Below are 25957 nucleotides of genomic sequence, written 5' to 3' on the forward strand. Positions count from 1 at the left end.
TGTTTTCTATGTCAGAATCCTTTCTTATTTTGATTGTTTCTCTTCTATGTGGAGATAATTATAAGTACATTCAACAGAGCTAATGAAATGTTGAAGGGGAAGAAACTGACCTTTTTTCACGCCTGGATAATCACACTTGGACTTCACACAATGGAGGTAAATAGTAGTCGTGTGCCTTTGTCGATTTGCACAAAGGAAAAGGGGCCAGGGTGACAATTCTGGTTAGTCTGCATGAGCAAAGACAAGTGGTCTGGCAGAACTCCATGCCCAAAACTTGGTTTTATTATTCCACAGAGTTTAATGTTAGATCGCCTGCTGTTCGTTAAAGCACAATATCCCACTTCTGAGTCTTGCACAGGCACCACTTAATAATGATCAGGAAACGTTGGGCATGCACCCTCGTCTTGAACCTGTCCAGGCTTCTAGCAAACTGTGTGTTATTTTCGACACAGACTTATCAAAGAAAATCAGATGCAATGAAAACAGTTTGTAGATATATGCTTAGTGAAAAGCTTGACCCAGAAATGAACTACAACATATTGTTGAACGTCAGGGTTTAAGAAAGGACATTCTTTTTCTTGGAAGTTTAGTAAAATGAGCCGATTAAAAATCTGCTTTGAGAACGCGCTTTTGTCCCGAGCAGAATGAACAACTCTCAGGCATCCATGTACTGAAATACTCTAACCCAGAGATTGTAAAAGTATCTCCCTCGTGCGGCAGTTACTGAAACAGTTTAAGCAGAGTGGGTTATTTAATAACTGCGTCATCATTGATGGGAGTGTCGACCCGTCCAATTACTCTGTTCGCACACAGTAATAAGAAAGACCACGTTTTATTTTCGTCTAATTCCATTTGATATGTTCAAAACGAAAAAGTTCCTGCAAGTTGGTCGAAGACTTCTTAAAATTTACAACAGCTACACAGTGATGTTCACCACCACAAGCATGAATTCCTTGTTGTTAGTGGCTGTATTAACTAGAACTAAATTAGAAAAAGCGAATTATAATTGTCAAACGTGTTTGAGATCTTAAAAAATACGGATACATGTGAAAACGTCAATGTGAACAAGAACAATCGAAATGTATCATAAATTACTTACCAATAACATTTATTTTCTATTTGCATGTTAGAAAATCAATTAAACTAACAAAGTTAAATATATGCAATACTGCTGAGTTTTGGCCTTGTATAAATGTTCTCTTTTTAAAAAAGTTTATCATTTGTTTTAAAACCATGAAACGTAGTATTTTGCTTGAACACAAACCTGTTTTCCTAAAAATGAAAATAAAAATTATATATTGCCTTCATTGTGCAGTGGACGAGTTCCAGATATTTCGATATGTCACATTTATCAGCAGCCCTAACAAAACTGGGCGTTTTCCTGTTAAAATGGTTGTCTAAATATCTTTCGGCATGGTGCAAATTTAATAGTCCCAGATTTCTTTTGTTATCTCGGGTGAAATCTCTACTTACGTTAAGCAGGTATGCCACAGATCCGATAATATATCACGCCTTCCCTCATGTCTTCGAAAATTGCAATACAAGCTTTACAAGATTAGGTATCACAAATCCGCCGTTACCGGAGAGAAAACAGGGAAAAAAAGCACGAAAAACTCCCCAGTACAATTAGCAAGTTCGAGCAAGCTCGGCTGTGATGAGGAGAAGATACAATATTTATTCCGCGTCTCCTGGGATGGAGCGCTTCTGTCTATTGTCTTCCCAGTTCAATGCTGATGCTTAATTTTCAAAACTTATATATTACCAAGGGACCTACGCCATCAGTTAAGAAAAAAAAAACCCGACAAGTACAAAATGTGATACAGGGAGTTGCTTTTGTGCAGAGGAAACGTTATTTCGCTCGGAATAGATGGATTCTTCCTGGGTATAGAGGGAGAATATCATTTCTGGGGGAGAAATCGAGTGGTTTTTTTTACCTTGCTCCTACTGAACGTCTTTCTGGATTGAAAAATGTCAGCAGCGTTCCCGGGTCTCGTCCATGATCCCGAGGTATTTTTATTCTGCTGGTGATTTTTATGACATTTCTAAATCTGTGGTAATCAATTAAAAGTTATGTTTCTCCCGGCTTCAAGAGCAAATTTATTCGTTATGACATCTGTCGCGAGGATGCCATTCGATGCATTGCAACAGTTGCCACAATGAAAAGGAAAGCGTTATCCCCCAAAAGATGGGAAGTTAAGTAGCTAGATTTAGTTAAACCGCCGTGTATTGTTGGAAGGGATTTGAGCCTTTCCCATTGGTGATGGACGGGTTTGAGGCGCTTGTGGTGTATTTTCTCGCAGGCTTTAGTGTTTGAGCGATTGAGCAGATTGATCGCACTTATCTACCTGCAAGGTATAATAAATGACAAACAGGATTTGTTTTCTATTCTTTTTCTCAGATACGTCATGATGGATCAAACAGCTATCGTCTGATGCAGCTGGGATGTCTGGAGTCAGTGGCAAATTCTACAGTCGCCTATTCATCCTCATCCCCTTTAACCTACTCGGCGAATGGAACCGATTTTACCTCGCCTTATTTCTCCACAAATCACCAGTACACCCCTTTGCACCACCAGTCCTTCCACTATGAGTTCCAGCACAGCCACCCGGCAGTCAACCCAGATGCCTACTCATTGAATAGCCTCCACCATACCCAGCAATACTACCAGCAGATCCATCATGGAGAACCTGCAGACTTTATCAACCTTCACAACGCCCGGACTCTCAAGTCCTCCTGCCTGGATGAGCAGAGGAGAGAGCTGGGGTGCTTGGAAGCTTATCGCCGACACGATCTGTCTCTGATGAGCCATGGCTCCCAATATAGTATGCTCCCAGACCAAAGACTTCTGCCAGGTCCAAACCTAGGGCTACCGCCTCCGGGACCTGATGATATACAGGTAAAATTAGCATTCATCATCATCTAGCAGTTCCAAAAATACAAAATCCCCAATAAGAAAACATGAATTCGTTTTTCTTCTTTACAGCATCATTTGTCAGACCTCGTAGATTTTAAGTCCGTTTTTATAAAGTCCTCTCCCCCCCACCCCCTCAATGAAACATAGAAATGGTTTAACCATGTTCTTTGTCTGCTCTCGGTGTTTTAGAACGGAGCGAAGCGAACAAAGGTTACGGCCATCAATCTAAAGTCGCTTCTAACCAGTAAACTAGAAGGCAATATGCCATTATGGGTGAAGTATGTTCTGTAACACTGTCCAGACCTTAAACAAAAACAAAGGCAATATTGTAACTTGAATAAAGTTCCTTTTGGTAGCGCACCAGCAACTGTGATTTCTCTCTGCTGGAAGTCGTCCAGTTACTCACCGCCAAACGTGGAGAGTGTAAACAAAACAGAAATAAGTCAGAATCAAAATGTGAGCAATACTATTTCCTTTCGCAATTTAATATCGGCCGTTCCGAGGTTGCTCAACTGAAGAGATGCTGTTCTTGTACCTGAATTATACATTTGGCTGGTTTAAATTGTACTTATTACTCACAAGTATCTTAGCTGTTCTGTCGTCATTCGTTGCTGTACGATCGCCTTCCAGTAACTTTCCGAATCTACCAGCACAAATAGAAATGGACTTGTTTGAAAATCGCATTTTAAAATTAAAACGGTCGAAGGCAATAAACTTGAACGCAGCACAGCGCGACTTCAAAACAAAGGCTAAAGGGAAGGGTGATTGATTTTATTTCACGAAAAAACTAGATCAACTCCTTTGTCTATTTTAAAAGGTCGTTACTTTACAATCGAGCCTACATTTTTGGCATTACTTTAAACATAGCGAATCACAGGAACGAGTTGCAAGTTATCATTTTCTCGCCGTTGAAAAAAATGCATGTCTAATTTGTAACACTTGAAGTTCATACTCACGTTAATTTTGTTTCTTGTTTCCCGCTTGCACAATTGGTGCTCCTATTTTCTTAAAGGTCAATTCATTAAAAGTAGGATTTTGAAAACCTTCTGCTTGATATCTCACCCGTCGCAGTGATATGGGCAGTTGTCTCTAAGACACACCGTATTTCAGCTCAGTTGGTATATATATTTTATAAAGAACCTTATCTCTTGGATCAGAAGGGAATTAAGACGATTAGTGCCCGTAAAACGTGACTTTCCCCCCTCTCGTTTACCAAGGATAGGACGGTAAATGAAATAGCAGAGTGTCAGGGCCGAGAACAGAATTGTGGCCTCATTACAGAGAAGTTCTCAAATTGGGTCTCAGAAAATCTTAATTCAATGCAACGCATTCTGCTGAACTAAACCCCCTTTATGGTCTTTTTCCTCTGCCCAGCACGTCTGGTGCTCAATTTTATACTTGTACATTTTTGGTTCTTTTCCTTCACACAAAGCGTGGGTTTTTTAAAAAGAAAGGATTAGAGCATTTGCAAGCGAGAAACAATAAGAAAATGAAATGCGCGGGTGCACCGTAGTTTATCCAATTTTCGACTTCATGTCACCCACCTATTTACTTATGCAATGTAATCTGACCAGACTAGTTATTTTCTTGTGTTCTTTTAAAGAGCATGTGTGTGCAAGAAAAATAAAGGATCGAATGAAACACTCAATGAAAGTGAGATATGTTTGTTATTCGACTAAGATTTTGGTCTTCGGGTTAATTCTGTGTTTATTAAAATCTCCATTCGGCTCCTCTCGTCCTATTGCCTAGTCCAGCGGCAGAAAACGTTTGTTTCCAGCTTTTAGGTCTGCTTCCTCGCCAATTTGTGCTAAACTCAAATTGACTGGAGACTGCTTAAACAGCTGAACAGATGCAAACGTTCTTTAGCCAGTAGATACATCTTTGAGCTCCCTAAAAAGATTTGCTATGCTCAACAAAAGAAACTGTCACACCTTTTCCTCGTCACAAGTTTAATTTATGCTTGATCTAGGATTTTTTTTATATATTGATTCTATAATCACTTTAACCCCAGAACATAAGAGAAAGGGCTGCAACTTTCTAAAGGTTTACAAGAGCGCGTCAATGGGACTAAAAGGAGAGGGAAAAGGGAACAAGGCCAATTCGAGCGATCTTTAGTATGGGACACCTCTCCCTCAAATCTTTTCAAACTTCTCCATGGGTAAAGAGCTTTATATTTTTGGTAGAGAAATTGAAAATTCGTGTGTAAACAGAATAAAACTGTTTATCGTTAATATGTAAATATAATATGGGAAAAGTAATTCCAGTGAAAATAGAATAGCTAAATTAGTTCGAGTTTCCATGGATTTATGTATTTGACTGTGATTTGACTGCCAACATCCCGAAACTCATTGTACCTTGAGCAAACCAGGATTATTTAATAGAACTAAAAATCATTCATTTGGCCCAAAGATACATTATATATTCTAAAATATATAAAAAAGTGAAGAAATAATGCAGGAATGCAATTCAAACACGTTTGCTGTATGGTTTTCATCGACATATTTTACAAGGAATCTTTCCCGATAAAGGGATACTTCAATAATTACCTTAAAACCAGCTGTTTGAGAATGCAAAAAAAAAGAGTTTTTGTTGCAAATTCGAACAGAAAAGGATAAGCTTGTTAAAATCGTTTCTGGGTTGGGATCAACGTGAACACTGTCAGATTTATTCAAACAATGTGATGACAGGATGTTCATTTTGTTTTAAATTCAATCATCCTTATCTCGCATTTGTCTTTTGATTTACAGAACACAGTGGAGGCGCAATGTGGGTTAGTTTTAAACGGTCAAGGCGGAGTAATACGGAGAGGTAAATCATTTGTCTCTTTTTTTTGGTGCTTGACGGCGATGTCATAAAAACCATTCAGAAGTGAACCGGCCTTCACGTGTATCCAGAGCGCGTTGCCTTGTATCAGCCTCGGAATACTGTAACAAGGGGTAGAGGGAACAACAAAACATTTAGAGTACGGGGTGAGATCTTGATCAATTATAGTTCGCGTTTGCCTTGCTCGGACTCTCAGAAATTAAAGCGGAACCAAGAATGTTATAAAGCTAACAATCCGATCAGGCATCATTTGAATAATAACCGGAGAATATTAAACAGTTGATAAGTGGCTTTCTTTTGCCTTTTGTCTGCACACGCATGTGCTTTGCTTTCAAGTTAACTTGCCTCATATTGAATACTTTTGTAACCCAGTTGGGAACATCATTGGCATCACCTGATGCGAGTGCATGTCTTCAAATAACTGCAATTGGGAAATGGCACATGGCTCTACTTTAATGAAAAGACTCAAACATATCGGTGTGTGAGGAGCTAAAATAAGAGTTGGTTGCTGCTGCGTAGCTACTAATTGGCCTTCATTTTCCGCCATTGTGAGACACCAGAAAATGGTATCGATATATTCATATACCAATTATCAAAAAAAAGATATTTAGAATACATTAAAGGTACTGGTACAGAATTGTGGGTAGGTGAATTCCCCCCCCCCCCCCCGGATCTGGGCATGTCCTGTAAAGAAATCAGTTTCCCAAAGTGACACCAGATTGGACACGTTTCAAATCTTTACCGCGTTCTGGGCAGAAATGGTGGTCCTGCCTGACTGCCGCCGCTTTGGTGTGGAGAGTTATTCAGTTAAAAACAAGACAAATTCGTAGGAAAATACGAAAATAAGTTTCATTTAACTTATTCATTTAAGCAGAGATTTTAAACAAATCCAGAATCACAAGACAATTTAATTTATCTATTTTTGAAAGGAAAAACAGATTTTCCCAGATTGTACAAGCATCTATGTTCCTCTGTGAGCGGTGAAATGAACTAGTTTATACTTCCTCGTTGCAAACCCCACGTATTGAATAAAACCAGAGAGCCGCAGTGCTTAAAAATGTCGTGAAATATGCGCCTAGGACAGCCAAATTCTGCGCCTTGTGAAAGTTGCAATTTTAATTTAATATTGAATCTTTGACACTTTGCCTATAATGGAATTTTATAAAATGCTGATCAGAGGAGGGATCTTGGCGTAATGTTCGTCAACACATTTGAATCTAAAAATAATTTCTTGTTTTCAAATTAGTCCGCTGAAAATTATAGAACTTTGTGTTTAAAGGAATAATATTACACATATACCTTCTAATGTAGGATGGAATGTAAGTTAAATATTAAGCTCTTAACAACGCGTAAAATAATTCTAATCGATTCGAACTGTTATTGATCCGACCAATAATAATAAGTATTTAGTTCCACAGACTTTTAAACAACGACTTTTCATTGCAAGTAACGTTTGCAATCAATTCGTGAGATTGAAATGCGTTATGTGCAGATTAAATGCCATTATTCCAAAAGTCAATCACGTTATCTACATTGCACGCCAACCTTTGGATTGTTGTCAGGATGTGTTCAGAAATATGGGTAGAATAAAACACTCAGTTGGTGCTCAAAACAGGCCCCATCGCTATAATCCTTCCTTAACCACAGGCACCTTTCCAGTGAGAATGACTTGTTATGTTTGCCAGTGCTTCGTATTTTTATTGAAAATTGTGAAATCATCTCATTCTCAGTGTATCAAAATAGCCGGTGGGACGCACGATCAATTTTTTTCTTTATGTTCCCGATCAGAAAGTGTGAATGCACAGCGCTGATCAATTCTAAGCGTCCTTCACTGATATGCGCGTTACCCTGGTGCTATCTTAGTTTAAACATCACATGCTGTATTTAAAATAGGCCATCAAACCGTTTTAGTATTTCCACGAGGACTTTCATGACCAGGAAGTTAATAGTCAACCTTAGTAGTTTTGTTCGCAAGCAAATAGACTAATCTTTTCGCTTGCTTTCTTTGGACTATTGGACTATCTTACCTGACAATAAAGAATAATCACTCCTGAAAGGTCAGCAAGTCTGGGTGCTATTTAGCTTTAATTCCGAAAAGTTGTTTTAAAGGGAAGGGAGGATGCTAATAAAGTCAAGCATCAATGCCAAGAATCGTGAACTCCCTTTGGAGTTGCCTTTCTGAGAGTGGGGAATGTGATTCTGTTTGAAGCACCTGTACACTCTGGCGCCCCAGAGCACAATCGGTATTCTTTCTATCCACAAAGACAGCTTTCTAAGACCTGAAATCACATAGGTGTCTTGCTGATGCCATAATTCCCGAGATTGTGTTTCTTTGGGGTCATGAGACTGAAATATGTGAGATGTTGGAAGTCCACTCTGTAATCAGAAAGAGGCAGGGTGCAGTTTGTACTCACTAGGAAGTGTAGGGAAGCTGTGATCTTGCAAAGAGAGAAGTCATACCTGCTTAAAACCACCTAAGCTGAACCTATCAATGTCTGAAATACATTGGACTTAGTGCATTATGTTAATCTCGTGAGGAGCATTGAGATTTTTAAAAACACATAGTCAAATCTTTAATTTTACCTAGAATGGGTATTTCCAATCCAACATTCACAAAAATAAGTGAGAGACTGCATGATTCTTGTTCCTCAAAGAACTGGCATGACCATTGTTCACTACCACTTACACAATTTATTGTCTGCCAGAGGTGTTATCTTTTATGAGATCTTAAACAAAGATTCCGTATACACTCTAAGGTGGATTTTAAGGTTCCCATGAAACTATACAAAAAGACCAAAGGATTCCTCAAGGATGGACAAGCAATATTATCCCATAACCAACATTATAGTAACAGATTATTTAGACATTAGATTAGTGTCATATGTAGATCCATGCTTTGTTCAAGTTGTCTGTCATGTTTCTGTCGTTACAACGATGATTACAGAATACTTGCTTGAGATCTTGAACCAGAACAGGTGTTATATAAAGTCATGTTCTATCTTTACTTCCCACCAAAAATATGTATAATCACTTTTAAGAAGTGTTGGAGTATTTGTCAGAGATACATTTGAAAGAATAGCTGTACTTCTTGTCAAGCATAATTCTTGCAAGAATTATGAAGGTTGTTAACCCAGTAACTGACTTAAAATTAAATAACCATTGAAGAAAGGTCGTTGGTACCTTCTGATTAATTATTAAGATTGTGTGGTACATGAGAAAGAAGAAGGTATCAGTGAAAAATACAAAAGACATCCATTCCTTTTTTCATCCATCTTTACTTCTTGAACACATGACAACGTTGTCTTTGACTTGGACTCAGTTCTTTGTGGCTAAGGAATGTTGTAATATATTCAAAACTTTCTCATACCTTTAAAATACAACAAATATCCAATGCAAGTTAAGCTATTGCTATACCAAACATGTGCCCAGATGATTTTCCATCATCTCTCGTAGTAGTTGGGCATGTAAGAGGCTCATGCATGACATTCATGACTAAACTATAATGTGAATCGGGGTGAAAAAGGAGAAATAGCCACAGAAAAAAAGGGTCCAGTCTAAATTATGTTGATGCTCTAAATGAACCTAGGTTAACTTAGGTTAACTTAAATATTCCTCTACAGGACAAATGTGCACATTCCACATGAAAAAGAATGTGAGGAAGTCATTATCCTGTTTAAAATTTCCAGACAATGTAGAATCCAAAACATGGGCTTTCTAATTATTTGGATAATAGATTTTTTTTAACTAACAACAAGTATATCCAGGTCTAAGGCATCCAGCTGTCTGAAAAAAATGTATTGTTTCTGTCATCATTATATTGAATACAGTAGAATAGGAAATTAAACATGTGCATTATTACATTAAGATAAACTGGAACCTTTCTCACAAGATACTATCTTACTTTTGTTCACTGACATTTAGACACCTGTCCTCAGTTATTATATACAGAAATGGTACATAAAACATAGGTTAAAAAACAATCATTTCTCTCTCCTAGTAGATATCTTGAGTTGGTTTAACTGAAGTAATATTGAATTGCTATTTCTCTTAGTTTCTTTTACTTGAGTTGTTACCTTTCTGCAATGTAATTTTGAAAATAAACTTCTACACTTATTCCAAATCTATATTTTAAAAGTAAAGACTTGGTATTATTGTGGTATTGCACTGAAGCTGAAATCCCTCTGCTATCACTTTCAGTTAATGGTGTGCAGTGTTTAGCCTGCAGCTCCACTCTCCCAACCATCAGAACCAATAATCTTTACATTGCATAGTGCCCCAGTATCGATAGCTTCTCTTGCCTGGGGCATCTGCTTTGATATGTTAATATTTTTGAGTACCAAATTCAGTAGAGATCATATTAATGTTGTTCATACGGACTGGTGCTTCACTTAGATGAATATTCAGATCTCCTGTTTTCAAAAGAAAACCATCTCCTATTTACTGAAGTCGCATCCTTTCTGATCACCCTTGGTACTAACAATTCATCTCAACTTTCTAATACCCTAACTGATCAGGCTTAAGTTAGGATCTTTAATTAAGAAAGGTGCTTTTGTTTTAAATTACAGAAATGAAACTTGACAGCAGATGCAATTCGAAAGGATATTGCTGTTGTGCAGCTATAAGAGATGTTAGGTGGTCTATACTCCAACATCTTTGCTATAAGGGTAACAAAGCGACATTTGGTCCATGTCGTTTTTTTGAAATCTTGATGGCAAACTCCTAAAAAAGCTCCTGATTCGTCTTGTGATCATTCAGGCTTGCCGCCCCAGGCAAATTCAGCAGCTTAAACACTACTATAGCCCCTGGGCCATGCAAAAAGGACCAGACTGCCGGCAATAGCACTTTTCGATTGCTCTTGGCAACATAAAATACAAACTACTTTGAATCAAAACATTTTTGGAATTAATATGAGTTGAACCCCGCTTGCTACTCTGCACTTTATGAGGCTGGTTTGTGAAATCACTCCAAGCATGAATTATATGCCTAGTCATGGAACAATGCCAAATCAAATCTAAATTCAGACTCATGTCACTTATAATCTAAGAATATTTACGAAACTCAAAGTATTTATTGTAGTTATACCTGTTTTTATTCCTGTCTGATAAAGGAACACAGATCTGATTTGATTTACAAAGTTTAATTTCAGTTTTAAAAACAAATATTCAGAATGTCTTGCTTGTTTTCAATTTTAATATTGCAATGTCCAATTTTTAAAATATTGGAGTAAAGATTTTAGAAATCATATGTGTTATTGATTACAGTGTGTGGTTTCATTCTATAAACTAGTTAAGATGAATGGATGTGAATTTGCCTCATGTTCATGCGTTGCCTGACTGAAATTGTCTTCCCAATATTTGACAGAGGACACACAATTCAAGGAGCTTTCCCATTTATTCAAAAATAGAAGAACTTAACAGCAAAGAAAACAAATCAAATGATTCGATTTGGTGATTATTAAATAGTAGTATGTTTTCATATGCTTTGGATATTTTGATTATAAAAAAATTCTCTACCTTATTTTCTATTCTCATTGCATATTACGGAATTTTAAAAGAATCTCAATTCCAAGAATTACATCAGGATATGACTTGAATATTTTCTTAAAATATATATGAATTCTTGATTTAAATGTCCCAACAATACAATGCACACGCCAATTTTCTGATACCTGTTTGAATTTAAAGATAATGGAGGATTTATTCATATTAGTGTTAATTAAACATTTCAGAAGTTTGTTTTCTTTATTGAACTTTCAATTCAACATGTTATTGATTAACACATAGGATCCAGGTTTCACTTTTAAGATAATAAAGTTTAAAAATCATTCAAAATGAAACAATAAACAACAACTTTGCAATAAATTAACTGGATGTCACTTATACAAAGACATCATACGTGTAAGACAGGAAGAGTGCATTCCAAGAATGAAGGAAATGTTAGGAGTTATATTGTGATCAACAGAATTGCCACCACCACAATTCCATTCAAAGAAAAAGAATAATACTTATTTTAGTCATTTATGCAGGTACTTTAATGTAGACCACATTTTTAAATAGTGAATGTGATTTTCATGACCTCATACCTGAGAGGCACTTTGTATCTATAGGTTTGTGTGCACACATCCCTGTCAAGATTAGTACTCATGGAGACTTTTAATCTCTGATTAAGTTAATTGCACTGCATTGAAAATACATGAGATGAAGCATTTTTTAAAAAACTACAATATTTTAAAGCATTTATGAGGTAATGTATTAATAATGCATGAATACTAAGCCTAATAACCTGAGTAGGGGAAAAAATATCCAAAGAAAAATTAGAATTATCAGGTAGACTGCCTAGGTATAATAAACATTGGAACCTATAAGAGAGACTAGAATTAGTTAAGAGTAATTAAATATCTAATACTAAATCAGTTTCATTAGTTTAAAATGGAAGTTGTAATGGATTATATTAAAATATAAAATAAAGTGTTTTCTGCCATCTTAGCTTCGAATATTAGAATTCTTTATTTGCATGGCAATAGTTTTATATAGAATGTAATTCTTTCCCAAATAATATTTTCCCTCATTAACACAAATTGCTTTAGTCAACTTAATATAATCTGGTGCATTTATTGTGTTCCTTGTGGAAGTGTTAGGTATTTCTGAATATTGTGAATTAATTTATAAAGATGCAACTGTTGTCCTTTTTCAATTGACATATTTTTGTAAACAAAAATGTGCTTTGTTTAATACAACACAGTTAAGATTTCTCTTCCTGATGTCTTTAAATAATATTAAAATTACACTGTAAAGATCCGACTGCTTGTCATTGGAAATGAAATCACAAATGTGAACCCTTAGATACTGTCATAGCTTTGCTTAAAATAATAGACATGCATTTTGATCATTTCTTTCTATGTCTGTGACAAATAAAAGTCCAAGAGACGTCCCCTCAGTTTTTAAAACAATTAGTAAAATCATTGTTCCTTTATATTGTTATTTCTATGTGATGCTGTGTTGCCATGGTCCACGAAATGACAGTATGCCGTAAAAAAAAAAAGCTCTGCATTGTGTTTTGGATTTTTTTGGTGGGGAGGGATTTCTGTTACATAGCTGTCATAGCTTAACAGGGACTGTCGTTTCCCCAGTGGATTTCATTGAAAAGAACACATTGTTAAAGAGAAACATGAGAAAGTGAATTCACTTTTTATGTGTTATGACAGCAATTTAATATATATAATTTTGCAAATACATATATTTGGAGTTTTGTTCTTCAGGGAAAGGATTTCTTCATTGTAAACTGATTGTACTTTTCAGAGGTGGGTGATAGTGCAGAATTACATTGCTCTAACATGCAACAGCTTTGGGATTCAATGGTGCAATTAGTTAACAATCTGCTCCTTTGTCTTTAAGTCTCTTGAGTTCAATCCCAAGCAAGGCTGAATTCAACAGGAACAAAACTCTGCTTTATCATCACTATAGGTCAGATATAAAGTGAAGCTTGGCTTAAAAAAGAGCAACAGAAGTAGTCCGCACAATCCATCCAGTCTGTCTTACTTTTTAATTTGATCATCTGCCTCAACTACACTTCCCCAACTATTCCCTGAATCCTTCGATTTCCAGAAAGGCCAATAATCTGACTATTCAATCCTTAAACATATTCAATGCTGGAACATGCATGACTCTTTGAGGTTGAGAATTCTGAAGATTCATAATCAAGTAAATAAAGAGATATTCCTCACCTCAGTCCTAAATGATTGATGCCTTATCTTGAGGCTGTGACCCCAAGTTCTAGATTTCTCCATCAGGGGAGACAACATTTCACTTATTAACATGTGAAAATCTTATATGTTTCAATAAATGCACCTTGCATTCTCCTAAACTCCAGAGAGGAAAGGCACAATTTACTCAATCTCTCATGAAGGACAATCCATTCAATGCAAGAACCAATCAAGTTTACATGCACTGCACTGTCTCCAAGGTATGTCTGTCCTTCCTGAAATAATGGAGACCAAAACTACACACCAGACTGTAGGTATGGTCTAACCAAAGCCCCCTAGTTTTGTCATAGTCTTCTTCCAGTCCCTGGTTGCTGTCAAGCTGCAGCATACAATTGTCTTTCTCAATAAGAGAGGTCACAATAATTGTTATTGTGAGGAAGAATCAACATCAGTCATTTGAAACACCTCTTGCTGAGAGGCATTTAAAAAAAATATTTTCAGCATGGAGCAGTCAAACTTCAATTAAAACATAGTTTGCTTGAAAACGAAGGAACCAATTACCAAGATTTTTTGAGTAAAAGCATGAGGCATTTTATTTACTACTAGCCCCAATATTTGCACACACAAACACAGGTAACAAGTTTAAAAGGGAGAGTATCTGGTCCAGACAGAGAAAAATAAGGTTATGCAGCTGAGCAGTCATGAGAATCTTTGAGGTGATATATTTTAAGATGGAGGTCACAGTTGATTAATTGTTGACTTTACTCTGTAACAGTGGCAGAATTTGTAGATACCTTGCAATCTTAATAGAAGATTGTTTTCCCAAGCTGTTTTGTTTACAGGTGCTGTTTTCTGAGATTCTGAAAGAATAAGGAAGGGAAAGAGAGAGATTTCCAACTCCTGTTATCACAAATTAAAATTTCCTTCTTTCTATTCTGCTGCTCAAAAGCAACTGTTAAAATTAGTTCAGTGTGTTTTCTAGAGTCTAGCTCCATTATCTTTCTAAGTTCACTTACTAGCAGGTGAGCCATTCATCAGATACTGCCTGACCTGCTGTGCCTTTCCAGTACCCCACTCTCAACTGTCTTGATACTGACTTGTTCTTGAGTCCCAATATCTCTCACTCTAAGCTGTACTTACAGCTGACTATGCTCTACACCACCTCCCCCAAATTCCCAATGTTGAACTTTATTGCTCTCTATCGTTGGAGACCACATCAAGGACTCTAACCTCCTCCGGCCACTCATTTCTCTTTGCGGCTATTGGCTAGGATGATAATTTGGCAAGCTGAACTGAGAAAGCAAAGGTGAGAAAGAGGTCTTCCAGTAAAGTTCCCCACTAGCTATTGCAAGGGTGATGATGGGTTAAAGATATGGATTCATAGAAGTGCGTTTGGGACATAGGTATTTATGTACATAGGTTTGTAACAGTCAAGACCCTGACTTCGTTGCATAATGAGAAAGTTTCAATGAAGAGAATGTTAATCACAAGAGTGTTTCTGTAAAAGGAGATAACTATAGTGGCAAACATTGCAAAAGGCAATTGTCTAACATTTCATAATTGTGCATACTAAAGATTATTTTTAATAAGTGAGTTCTCAGTATTTGAATTCAGAGGGGACCAGCAAGGAATTTTCTGTATTCATTTCAGTAAATAAACAACGGGATGAATTTTACCAAAAAATCCACAAAGTGTCAATTTCGCAGCATTTCACAGAGACTTTGTCTCCATAAGCTCTATTGAGTATCTCACATAATTCTCTGCTACTCACCTCACTATGAATGTACCAGACCCCTATGGCACCAGTCTCATGCCAGCTTGACATTTCCAGCAGCAGACATACTCACTGCCACCAGAGCCTTCCAGGACCCCTCCCATTGGTTTCATACTTAAATACCAACGATATATCAGGTCAATTGCTTCAAGCCAGGAACTGCCATTCACAGCTGTAGCTTGGGAAACATTATTTCAGAGATGGAAAGTAGAAGACAAGTTGGTACTGCAGATTGCTCACAGGAACCTAGAGATGCCGGTGGATGGGATAATAGAGAGTAGAGCTGTGACCTTTCCTCAGCATGGTCATTAGAGACTATGGCAACAGGCTGGTCTGAAGTTTCTGTCTGGGTCAGTGCAATATCCAGAGTGTGGAGGAACCCTCAACAGGGCAGAAATAAACGTTTAATAATCGTTTTGGGCTCAGCAGGTCTAATGCCAACATCTCTCAGCTACTTCACATTCATTCTAATTCTGCTACTGGATTAATCTGCAACAAAGTCTTTTGCTCTGCTACAGTCACACTTTCCTGCAGCATCTTCTTTTGTTCGCTTTCACCCAGCCAAACACTAGTAATTCGGCATGCTCTCTGTGCTGTCTTTGGGACACCTCACCAACATGCTCCCACTGGCACCAGCACTAACAGAAGATTCTTGACCAAGTGGGGGGAGTTGATCCCAGTGCTTATCTGCTCCCATCAGCTTTCTTTTTCTTTCTTTCCTTAATTTTACTTTTGCTGTTTTTTTGTCTTTGTTTTCTTTTCCATAAAGCCTGGAGAGTACTGGGTGAAGGAGGAGGCCTTTCGTAGCAGCAGCGGCAATGCCAGGAAGAGCCAGACATGGCTCCACCCCAGCTCGGTGTCCTATAAAATATAAAAAACAGAGATGTACTTCTGAGGCTCAATAAGTCTCTGGTCAGACCACATTTGGAGTGTGTGCACAGTTTTGGGCGCCATATCTCAGGAAGAGTGTACTGGCCCTTGAGCATGTTCAGAGGAACGCCACAAGAATGGTCCCAGGAATGAAAAGCTTAACATATGAGGAACGTTTGAGGAGTCCGTGTTTATACTCCATGGAGTTTAGAAGGATTAGGGGGATCTAATTGAAACGTACAGAATACTGAATGGCCTGGACAGAGTAGATGTTGGGAAGATGTGTCCATTGGTAGGAGAAACTAGGACCCGAGGGTCTTAGAGTGAAGGGAAGACCTTTTAGAATGCGATAAGGAGAAACTTGTTCATTCAGAGAGTGGTGAATCTATGGAATGTATTGTTAAAGAAGGCTGTGGAGGTCAGTTCATTAAGTATATTTAAGACTGAGATAGATAAGTTCTTGAGTATCAGGAGGATCAAGAGTTACAGGGAGAAAGGAGGAGAATGGGGTTGAGAAACTTATCAGCCATGATTGAATGGCAGAGCAGATTCAATGGGTTTAATGGTCTAATTTCTGCTCCTATTTCTTATGGTTTTATGGTCTTTCGGCAAGTGAAGAGCAGGTTCCGGGCTGACGCCCCTGGCAAGGACTTGTAGGCTGGGCTGAGGCTCCAGGTCCGCAGCTAGGTTCAGCACCTGAAGGAGTGGAAGCATCGGGAAAGGGACGGGGGCAGATCGGTGGCAGCATCTGGAGGAACATTAGATAGTGAATAAGAGGCTTCTCCCAGCCTAGCGGCCTAGTGTGGCAGTTTCTTGATGTGACAGTTTTGTACCGGCGTGGTGGCCTTGCGTTGATCTTCTTCAGTGGAGGTTTCTGACCCAGTATTCCAGCCACCCATCATGGCGGTCTCAACCCAGGAATGGCAGTCTGGCCTGGCTACATCTTCAGGGTATTCCATCGTACCTTAATCAGCTTTTGCTAGGAGCCATTAAATGAACTGTGATGAACTTTCTCTTCATTTTACTTTTGTTTATTATTAAGTATGACTTCTGTTGTTAATATTGGCGACTTAGAAAACTTTTCACTGTATTTTTCATGTAAAAGTAAACGTGATAATAAACTTTTATTCTGCATTCCAGCCACTTTCATCCCTCTCAAGCCCTCCCTTAGCCTCATGACTGGAGAAAGCAACTCACAATCAGTCAAAGGGAGTCAAGATGGGTGATGGGGTGACTGACATTCATCTTCTCCCTCCCTATGAGAATTCTTATCTTAGTGGGAGGAGGACATGGAGATTTTTGTGGTGATGCTGAGAGTTCCTTGCCCCTGCAGCCAAGTTAGATAATTTGTCAAGTATGACGTTGCTTTTCCATTACAAACACTGTGAACATATTCAAACAATACGAGAGCTTCTTGAAATATATAAAAAGGAAGAGAAAGGTTAAAGTGGACATAACCCCTGAGAAAATGAATCTGGGGAGATGGTTTTGGGAAACAAGAAAATGGCAGAGGAGTAAAATATTTACTTTGCCTCGGTCTTTATAGTAGAAGATACTTCAAACATTCTATTAATAATAAAGAATAAATGGGAGAAATTAAGTGTCATTACAGTCACTAACGAAGTGATATTAGACAAACTAACGAGGCTAAAGGCATGTGAGGCAGCTGGACATGATGGCTTGCATTCTAGGATTCTAAAGGTGGTAGCTACTGAGATAGTGGATGCTTGTGATTTTTAAAAAAATCATTGGATTCTGAAGAAGTACCAGAGGATTAGAAAACTGCCAATTTGATTGTCCCTATTCAAGAAGACAGGGAGGCAAAAAATGGGTAAATATATGCTGATTAGTCTAACATCTATTGCTTAAAAAATGTTGGCATCAATTATCATGGAAGTAAAGCAGAACATTTGTAAAATCACAACCCTAATTATAATCAAGCAGAGTAAGCATGGCTTCATGAAAGGGAAATTGCATCTCAATAATTTGACAGAGCTTTTTAAGGAAGCCTCAACCAGAATGGAAAGAGGGGAACCTATAGGTGGTTGTGGTTAGACTTCCAGAAGGTGTTTGACAAGGTATGTCACACAAGGTTAAATCATAAGGTAAGAGTCCAGGGTGTTGGAAGTAGCACAGTTGATTCTGCTATAACGTGAATTTCTTTAGCACGAATTGGCTATAACGTGACTGAAGAATTTAGACCATTATTTGTAGAACACAAACTTTCCTTAGCTGTATTAGTTATAACGCAATTCCAGCCCCATTAGTTTAAATGGTGCTGCTATTATGCGATTTTCTTATAATGTGGTGTCGCCTGGGAACTGAACTATTGTGTTATGTCAGAACCACCTGTGTAAGAGCATGGATAGAGAATTGACTCATGGGCAGGAAGCAGCGAGTGGGTACAAAGAATTCTTTTTCACTCTGGCAACCTGTAACCAATGAGGTTCCACAGGGATCAGTGCTAGGACTGCAACTGTTCACAGTATATATTAATGACTTGGAGGAATGGATTGTCACCAAATTTGCAAGCAACACAAAAATAGGGTGGAAAGACAGGTTATGAGAGGAATGCAATCAGTGTACAAAGGGATATTGATAAGTAAGTGGCTAAAAGGTTGTCAAAAGGAGTATAATGTGAGAAAATGTAAAGTTGTTCACTTTGGAAGGAAGACAGAAGAATAGTATTTAAATCAAAGGACAGAAACTACAGAAAGCTGCAATACAATGGGACTTGGGGGTACTTGTGTACAAAACACAGAAAGCTAGCACCACAGGGTGCAGCAAGCAATCAGGAAGGCTATTGGAAGGTTGGCCCTTATTTCAAGGGGATTGGAGTATAAGAGTAGGGAAGTCTTACTGCAATGGTACAAGGTGCTAGTGAGATCATGTCTGCAGTACTGTGAGGAGTTTTGTTCCCCATACTTAAGGAAATATATCATTTCACTGGAGGCAGTTCATAGAAGATTCACAAAGATGATCTCTAATATGGAGGAATCATCTTATGAGCAAAGATAATGGCTGGGATTCTATTGACTTGAGTTTAGAAGAATGAAAGGTGATCTCATTGAAACATTTAGGATTCTTGAAGGACTTGACAGGGCAAATTCTGAGAGCATGTTTCTTCTCATTGGAGACTCTAGGATCTCAAGGCAGGGTCTCAGAATAACGGGGCTGCCAAATTAAGATTGAGATGACAAGGAATTTCTTCTCTGAAGTTTGTGAGTCATTGGAACTCCTTACCATGGGGGATGTGGGTTAGAGTTTTTCATTTGTATTTAAGGCTGAGATAGATTCTTCATTAGTAGGAGAAACAAGGATTATGGGGAAAACACAGGAAAGTGGATGTGAGGAATATTGGATCAGCCTGGATCCTATTGAATGGTACAACAGGCTCAAGGTGCCAAAAGCCCCTACTCATCCTCCTATTTCTTATGGTCTTGGCGTCTTATGCCTGAACTTGGAGCATTCTTTTGCACCTTATTCTCGCACATGTCTTCTGCAGGTGTGTCCTGAACAGGCCAACCCTTCAGAATATCATCTTACCCTCCACTTGAGAAAAACAAGCCACAGATCACTTAGAATGACCCTTGGGATGAAGGGCTTGTCATGTGTAGAGTGGTTGAGGACTCTGGGTCTGTACTGAATGGAGTTTAGAAGGATGAGGGGTTATCAGATTGAAATTTACAGAATATTGAGAGGCCTGGAAAGAGTAGATATGGAAAAGATATTTCCATTCATAGGAGAGACTAGGATCCGAGGGCATAGCCTCAGAGTGAAGGGACAACCATTTAGTTAGATGAAGAGGAATTTCTGCAGCCAGAGAATACGTGGAACTCATTCCTTGCCGCAGAGGGCTGTGGAGGCTAAGTAATTGTGTGTATTTAAAATGGAGATAGGTTCTTGATTAGTAACAGGATCAAGGGTTGGGGGAGAAGGCAGGATAATGGGAAACATTTCCATTCTAATTGACAAACATGTCAGCCAGGATTGAATGATGCAGCAGACTTGATGGGCTGAATGGCCTATTTCTGCTCCTATGTCTTATGGTCTTATAGAGAAAGCACTGGCAAGGTAAACTCCTGCATATTCACCAGCTCAGATACTGCCACCTTGATGGGTACTTGACTAAAGTAGGTCAGGAGCATATTCTGTTGAGCAGATTGTTGACACTGCAGATGGCTGAGGAAGAAACATCCCAGGTCGCTGGAACTTTAGGGCTGCCAGAAGCCTGGCACCTGCTCAGCCTGAGGCAGGAGGGAACCCTGTGGTGTCATCTGTTAATAATTTCATTCAAGTTCACAGACAGAAACAGGCACAACAGGAGGGTTTGCCTGAGACACTCAGGAAAAAGACTGGAAGGTTGGAAGAGACCATCAGTGCTATAAGTACCACACAGTCTCTGGTATGCAAATGCCTGGCTGCCTCAATATCTGCTGGATACATTCAAAGGCCTGTCTAATATCATTCCAGCGATTGGTACTCTGCAAAGTGACAGGAGGTCAAGGGATCTTAACCTCATTCTGGATGTCCCTTTCTTACAAGGAAATAGGGTGCCATTGGGCAACCAGCTGGAGGAACGAGGTTCTCCAGAAGTCTCTTCTCAGGACACCCAAGAGGTGACAGGCACTCCACCTTGTCTGTTAAGCCTAACCTTGAAGACCCTGACCTGAAACGTGGCAGGGAAAGGATAAAGAAAGACTTCTGAGGATACGTTCATAGCATGTGTGAAACTTCATTCTAAATCATTTGTAATTTTATGTTCACTTTTCATCATCTGCTGTGTGGACAACTGCTATTTTAGCTGCAGCTAAAAGAATGAGGTTTGTTGCAATGGGTGAAGGTGTTGAATTGCAGAAATGCTGGACATCATGACATGATGATCTGACCACCACATCTAAATGGGTAATGGCCCCACTGCCCCTTTCTAATCTGTATAGCATTCCACTGAAGACACTGTAGCTCTCCAATGTGTTTGCCATGTCCTGAGGATCTGCTGATGGTTGAAGCTGGTCTTGGGCTTTCACATGCATGTCCTTCTCATCCATTCCTGTGGAGACTCTAAGTATAGTAGCTACAGAGAAAATAACAGCTTCTACTTGTCGATCCATTGGGGGCAGTTCCAATGAGCCAATGCAGCAATATCAGAAACAAAACAGCTGCTCAGTAATATGATCATTCAGCAGTCACAGCACAAACAAATAACATTTGAACACCATCCTCTAAACTTTGCATCCAAAATGGCAGCAGAGTAGGACACTTCAGCTGTAGCTCATCAGCTCTGTCCTTTCCTATCCTTTTTTTATCTCTTTTTTCTCTCTTTTGTCTTTCTTTCCTTCTCTCTCAGCTTTGGAATCCCAACCTCAGAGTTCCTGGCCTCAGAATTCTTGGCCTTGGAACTCCTGACCTCAGCACAGACTCGATGAGGTGTCCTCTCAGCCTGGTGTGGCAGCCTGTTGGTCCGACATGGCGGTCTCTTGGCCCAGCGTAGCAATCGGCTGGACCATCATGGAGTCCTTTCAGTCCAGTGTGGCAATCTCCCAGAGGTGGTGATCTTTGGGTGGTTGACTTCCGGTCTTGAGGTGACACCAGAGTGATCTCCCCAGCCTCATGAATCCTGAGGTGAAGCCTGGTGCAGTCTGAAGTCCATAAGACCATAAGACCATAAGACATAGGAGTGGAAGTAAGGCCATTCGGCCCATTGAGTCCACTCCGCCATTCAATCATGGCTGATGCGCATTTCAGCTCCACTTACCAGCGTTCTCCCCGTAGCCCTTAATTCCTCTAGACAACAAGAATCTATCAATCTCGGCCTTGAAGACATTTAGCATCCCGGCTTCCACTGCACTCCGTGGCAATGAATTCCACAGGCCCACCACTCTCTGGCTGAAGAAATGTCTCCGCATTTCTGTTCTGAAATGACCTCCTCTAATTCTAAGGCTGTGTCCACGGGTCCTAGTCTCCTCGTCTAACGGAAACAATTTCCTAGCATCCACCTTTTCCAAGCCATGTATTATTTTGTACGTCTCTATTAAGTCTCCCCTTAATCTTCTAAACTCCAACGAATACAATCACAGTATCCTCAGCCATTCCTCATATGTTAGACCTGTCATTCCAGGGATCATCCGTGTGAATCTCCGCTGGACACGTTCCAGTGCTAGTATGTCCTTCCTGAGGTGTGGGGACCAAAACTGGACACAGTACTCCAAATGGGGCCTAATCAGAGCTTTATAAAGTCTTAGTAGTACATCTCTGCTTTTATATTCCAACCCTCTTGAGATAAGAGACAACATTGCATTCGCTTTCTTAATCACGGACTCAACCTGCATGTTTACCTTTAGAGAATTCTCAACTAGCACTCCCAGATCCCTTTGTGCTTTGGCTTTATTAATTTTCTCACCATTTAGAAAGTAGTCTATGCTTTTATTCTTTTTGCCAAAGTGCAAGACCTCGCACTTGCTCACGTTAAATTCCATCAGCCATTTCCTGGACCACTCTCCCAACCTGTCTAGATCCTTCTGTGGCTTTTGCCCGAAACGTCGATTTTGCCTGTCTTCGGATGCTGCCTGAATTGCTGTGCTCTTCCAGCACCACTGATCCTAGATCCTTCTGTAGCCTCCCCACTTCCTCAGTACTACCTGCTTGTCCACCTAACTTCGTATCATCGGCAAACTTCGCTAGAATGCCCCCGGTTCCCTCATCCAAATCATTAATATATAATGCGAACAGCTGTGGCCCCAACACTGAACCCTGCGGGACACCACTCGTCACCGGCTGCCATTCTGAAAAAGAACCTTTTATCCCAACTCTCTGCCTTCTGTTAGACAGCCAATCCTCAATCCATCCCAGCAGCTCACCTCAAACACCATGGGCCCTCACCTTGCTCAGCAGCCTCCCGTGTGGCACCTTATCAAAGGCCTTTTGAAAGTCTAGATAGACCACATCCACTGGGTTTCCCTGGTCTAACCTACTTGTTACCTCTTCAAAAAATTCCAACAGGTTTGTCAGGCATGACCTCCCTTTACTAAATCCATGTTGACTTGTTCTAATCAGACTCTGCTCTGCCAAGAATTTAGAAACCTCATCCTTAATGATGGATTCTAGAATTTTACCAACAACCGAGGTTAAGCTGATTGGCCTATAATTTTCCATCTTTTGCCTTGATCCTTTCTTGAACAAGGGGGTTACAACAGCCATCTTCCAATCATCCAGGACCTTTCCTGACTCCAGTGACTCTTGAAAGATCTCAACCAATGCCTCTGCTATTTCCTCAGCCACCTCTCTCAGAACTCTAGGATGTATCCCATCGGGGCCAGGAGATTTATCAATTTTAAGACTTTTTAACTTTTCTAGCACTATCTCTTTCGTAATGGCAACCATACTCAACTCAGCCCCGTGACACCCTTTAATTTTTGGGATATTACTCATGTCTTCCACTGTGAAAACTGACGCAAAGTACTTGTTAAGTTCTCTCTCCTTATCTCCCATCACTAGGCTTCCTGCATCAGTTTGAAGTGGCCCAATGTCTACTTTTGCCTGTCGTTTGTTTCTTATGTACTGAAAGAAACTTTACTATTATTTCTAATATTACTGGCTAGCCTACCTTCATATTTGATCCTCTCATTTCTTATTACACTCTTTGTTATCCTCTGTTTGCTTTTGTATCCTTCCCAATCTTCTGATTTCCCACTGTTCTTAGCCACTTTATAGGATCTCTCTTTTTCTTTAATACATTTCCTGACATCCTTTGTCAGCCAAGGTTGTCTAATCCCTCCCCGGTTAATCTTTCTTTTCTTGGGAATGAACCTCTGTACAGTCTCCTCAAATATACCTACAAACTCCTGCCATTTTTGCTCTACTGTCTTCCCGGTTAGCCTCTGCTTCCAGTCTATTTTAGTCAGTTCTTCTCTCATGCCCTCATAATTACCTTTATTCAACTGTAACACCATTACATCCGATTTTGCCTTCTCCCTTTCAAACTCCAGACTGAACTCTACCATATTATGGTCGCTACTTCCTAAGGGTTCCCTTACTTTAAGATCTTTTATAGAGTCTGGTCCATTGCAAAGCACTAGGTCCAGAATAGCCTGCTCTCTTGTGGGCTCCATGACAAGCTGTTCCAAAAAGCCATCCTGTAAGCATTCCATGAATTCCCTTTCTTTAGATCCACTAGCAACATTATTTACCCAGTCCACCTGCATATTGAAGTCTCCCATGATCAATGTAACCTTGCCTTTCTGACATGCCTTCTCTATTTCCCGGTACATGTTGCGTCCCTGGTCCTGACCACTGTTAGGAGGTCTATACACAACTCCAATTATGTTTTTTTTGCCTTTGTGGTTCCTCAATTCCACCCACACAGACTCCACATCATCCGACGCTATGTCATTCAATACCATAGATTTAATTTTGTTCTTAACTAACAAGGCAACCCCACCCCCTCTGCCCACCTCTCTGTCTTTTCGATAAGTTGAAAAACCATGGAGGTTTAACTGCCAGTCCTGACCCCCCTGTAACCAAGTCTCTGTGATGCCTACTACATCACAATCATCCACTATTATCTGTGCCATTAGTTCATCGGCTTTGTTATGAATGCTACGAGCATTCAGGTAAAATGCCTTAATGCTAACTTCCTTATCATTAGAGATGTTGGAAGTCATATGTCCTAAGTTATCCTTGCTTTTTACTGCATTCTCAGTCTGCCTCAATTTTAAATCCGCCTGGAAACATGCTATCCTGCTGCTTATCTTGCCATTTACCTCCATACTCCCTGTCGCTTTCACTTTCCCTTCCCCCCAACTCAGAAGTTTAAAGTCCTACTGACCACCCTATTTATCCTCTTCGCTAGAACATTGGTACCTGATCGGTTCAGGTGGAGACCGTCCCAACGGTACAGATCCCCCCTGTTCCCAAACTGATGCCAATGCCCCATGAAGTGGAAGCCCTCTTTCCCACACCAATCCCTTAGCCACGTGTTTACTTGCCTAATTTTCTTGTCCCTATACCAATTGGCACGTGGCTCAGGCAGTAATCCGGAGATTATGACCCTTGAGGACCTGTGCTTCAATTTCCTGCCTAGTGCTTCGTAATGCCCAAACAGGTCCTCCACCCTAGTCTTGCCTATGTTGTTGGTACCAACGTGGACCACAACAACTGGATCCTCCCCCTCCCGCTCCAATATCCTTTCAAGCCGGTCGGAGATGTCTCGCACCCTGGCACCGGGCAGGCAACACACCATGCGAGACTCCCGATCCGGCTTGCAAAGGATACTATCTGTCCCCCTAATTATAGAATCCCCTATAACCACTACTTGTCTATTAGCTCCCCCCTCTTGAATGGCCTTCTGCACCATGGTGCCTTGGTCAGTTGGCTCATCCTGTCCAGAGCCCTTTTCCTCATCCGAACAGGGAGCAAGAATCTCGTACCTGTTGGACAAGGTCAAGGGCTGAGGCTCCTCCACTCCTGAACTCCGGTTCCCCCTACCTGCCTCACTTACAGTCACACTCTTTTGTGCCTGATCACTAGCTGAATGTGAATTACTTAATCTCCCAGGTGTGACTGCCTCCTGAAACAAAGCATCCAGGTAACTCTCCCCCTCCCGGATGTGCCGCAGTGTTTGAAGCTCAGATTCCAGATCATCAACTCTGATCATCAAGTCAAGGCCCATTGCAGACTGGAAGCTAGATACCAACATGGACTAGGTTGGAAGACCATTGTTCTGACCTTTTTTTTCTCCATTTTATAATTTATTTGTAAACCTGCAATGCTGGACTTTTTAACTTCTCTATTCTTCCAAGAACTGTAACTGAAAACGCGGCATCTGAGGACCTATGTACCTAAGATGGTATCATAAGCAGCAGCATGTAAACTTTTC

At 39.8% G+C, this 25957-nt stretch overlaps 1 protein-coding gene across 1 annotated transcript in view; it reads left to right on the forward strand.

Moving 5' to 3' along the window:
* The first annotated feature begins 1968 nt into the window (after window positions 1–1968).
* The window catches only part of tfap2d (transcription factor AP-2 delta (activating enhancer binding protein 2 delta)), a 125320-nt gene continuing 101331 nt past the window's right edge, over window positions 1969–25957 (forward strand). Inside the window, exons 1-3 of the mRNA XM_043687491.2 lie at window positions 1969–2007; window positions 2399–2896; window positions 5662–5722. Of these exons, the coding sequence (XP_043543426.1) occupies window positions 1969–2007; window positions 2399–2896; window positions 5662–5722 (598 nt within the window). The remainder of the gene's footprint in view (window positions 2008–2398; window positions 2897–5661; window positions 5723–25957) is intronic.

Source organism: Chiloscyllium plagiosum, unplaced genomic scaffold (assembly GCF_037043375.1).
Source record: "Chiloscyllium plagiosum isolate Xiang-an unplaced genomic scaffold, Cpla_swu_hap1 HiC_scaffold_3, whole genome shotgun sequence".
Taxonomy (NCBI): Eukaryota; Metazoa; Chordata; class Chondrichthyes; order Orectolobiformes; family Hemiscylliidae; genus Chiloscyllium; species Chiloscyllium plagiosum.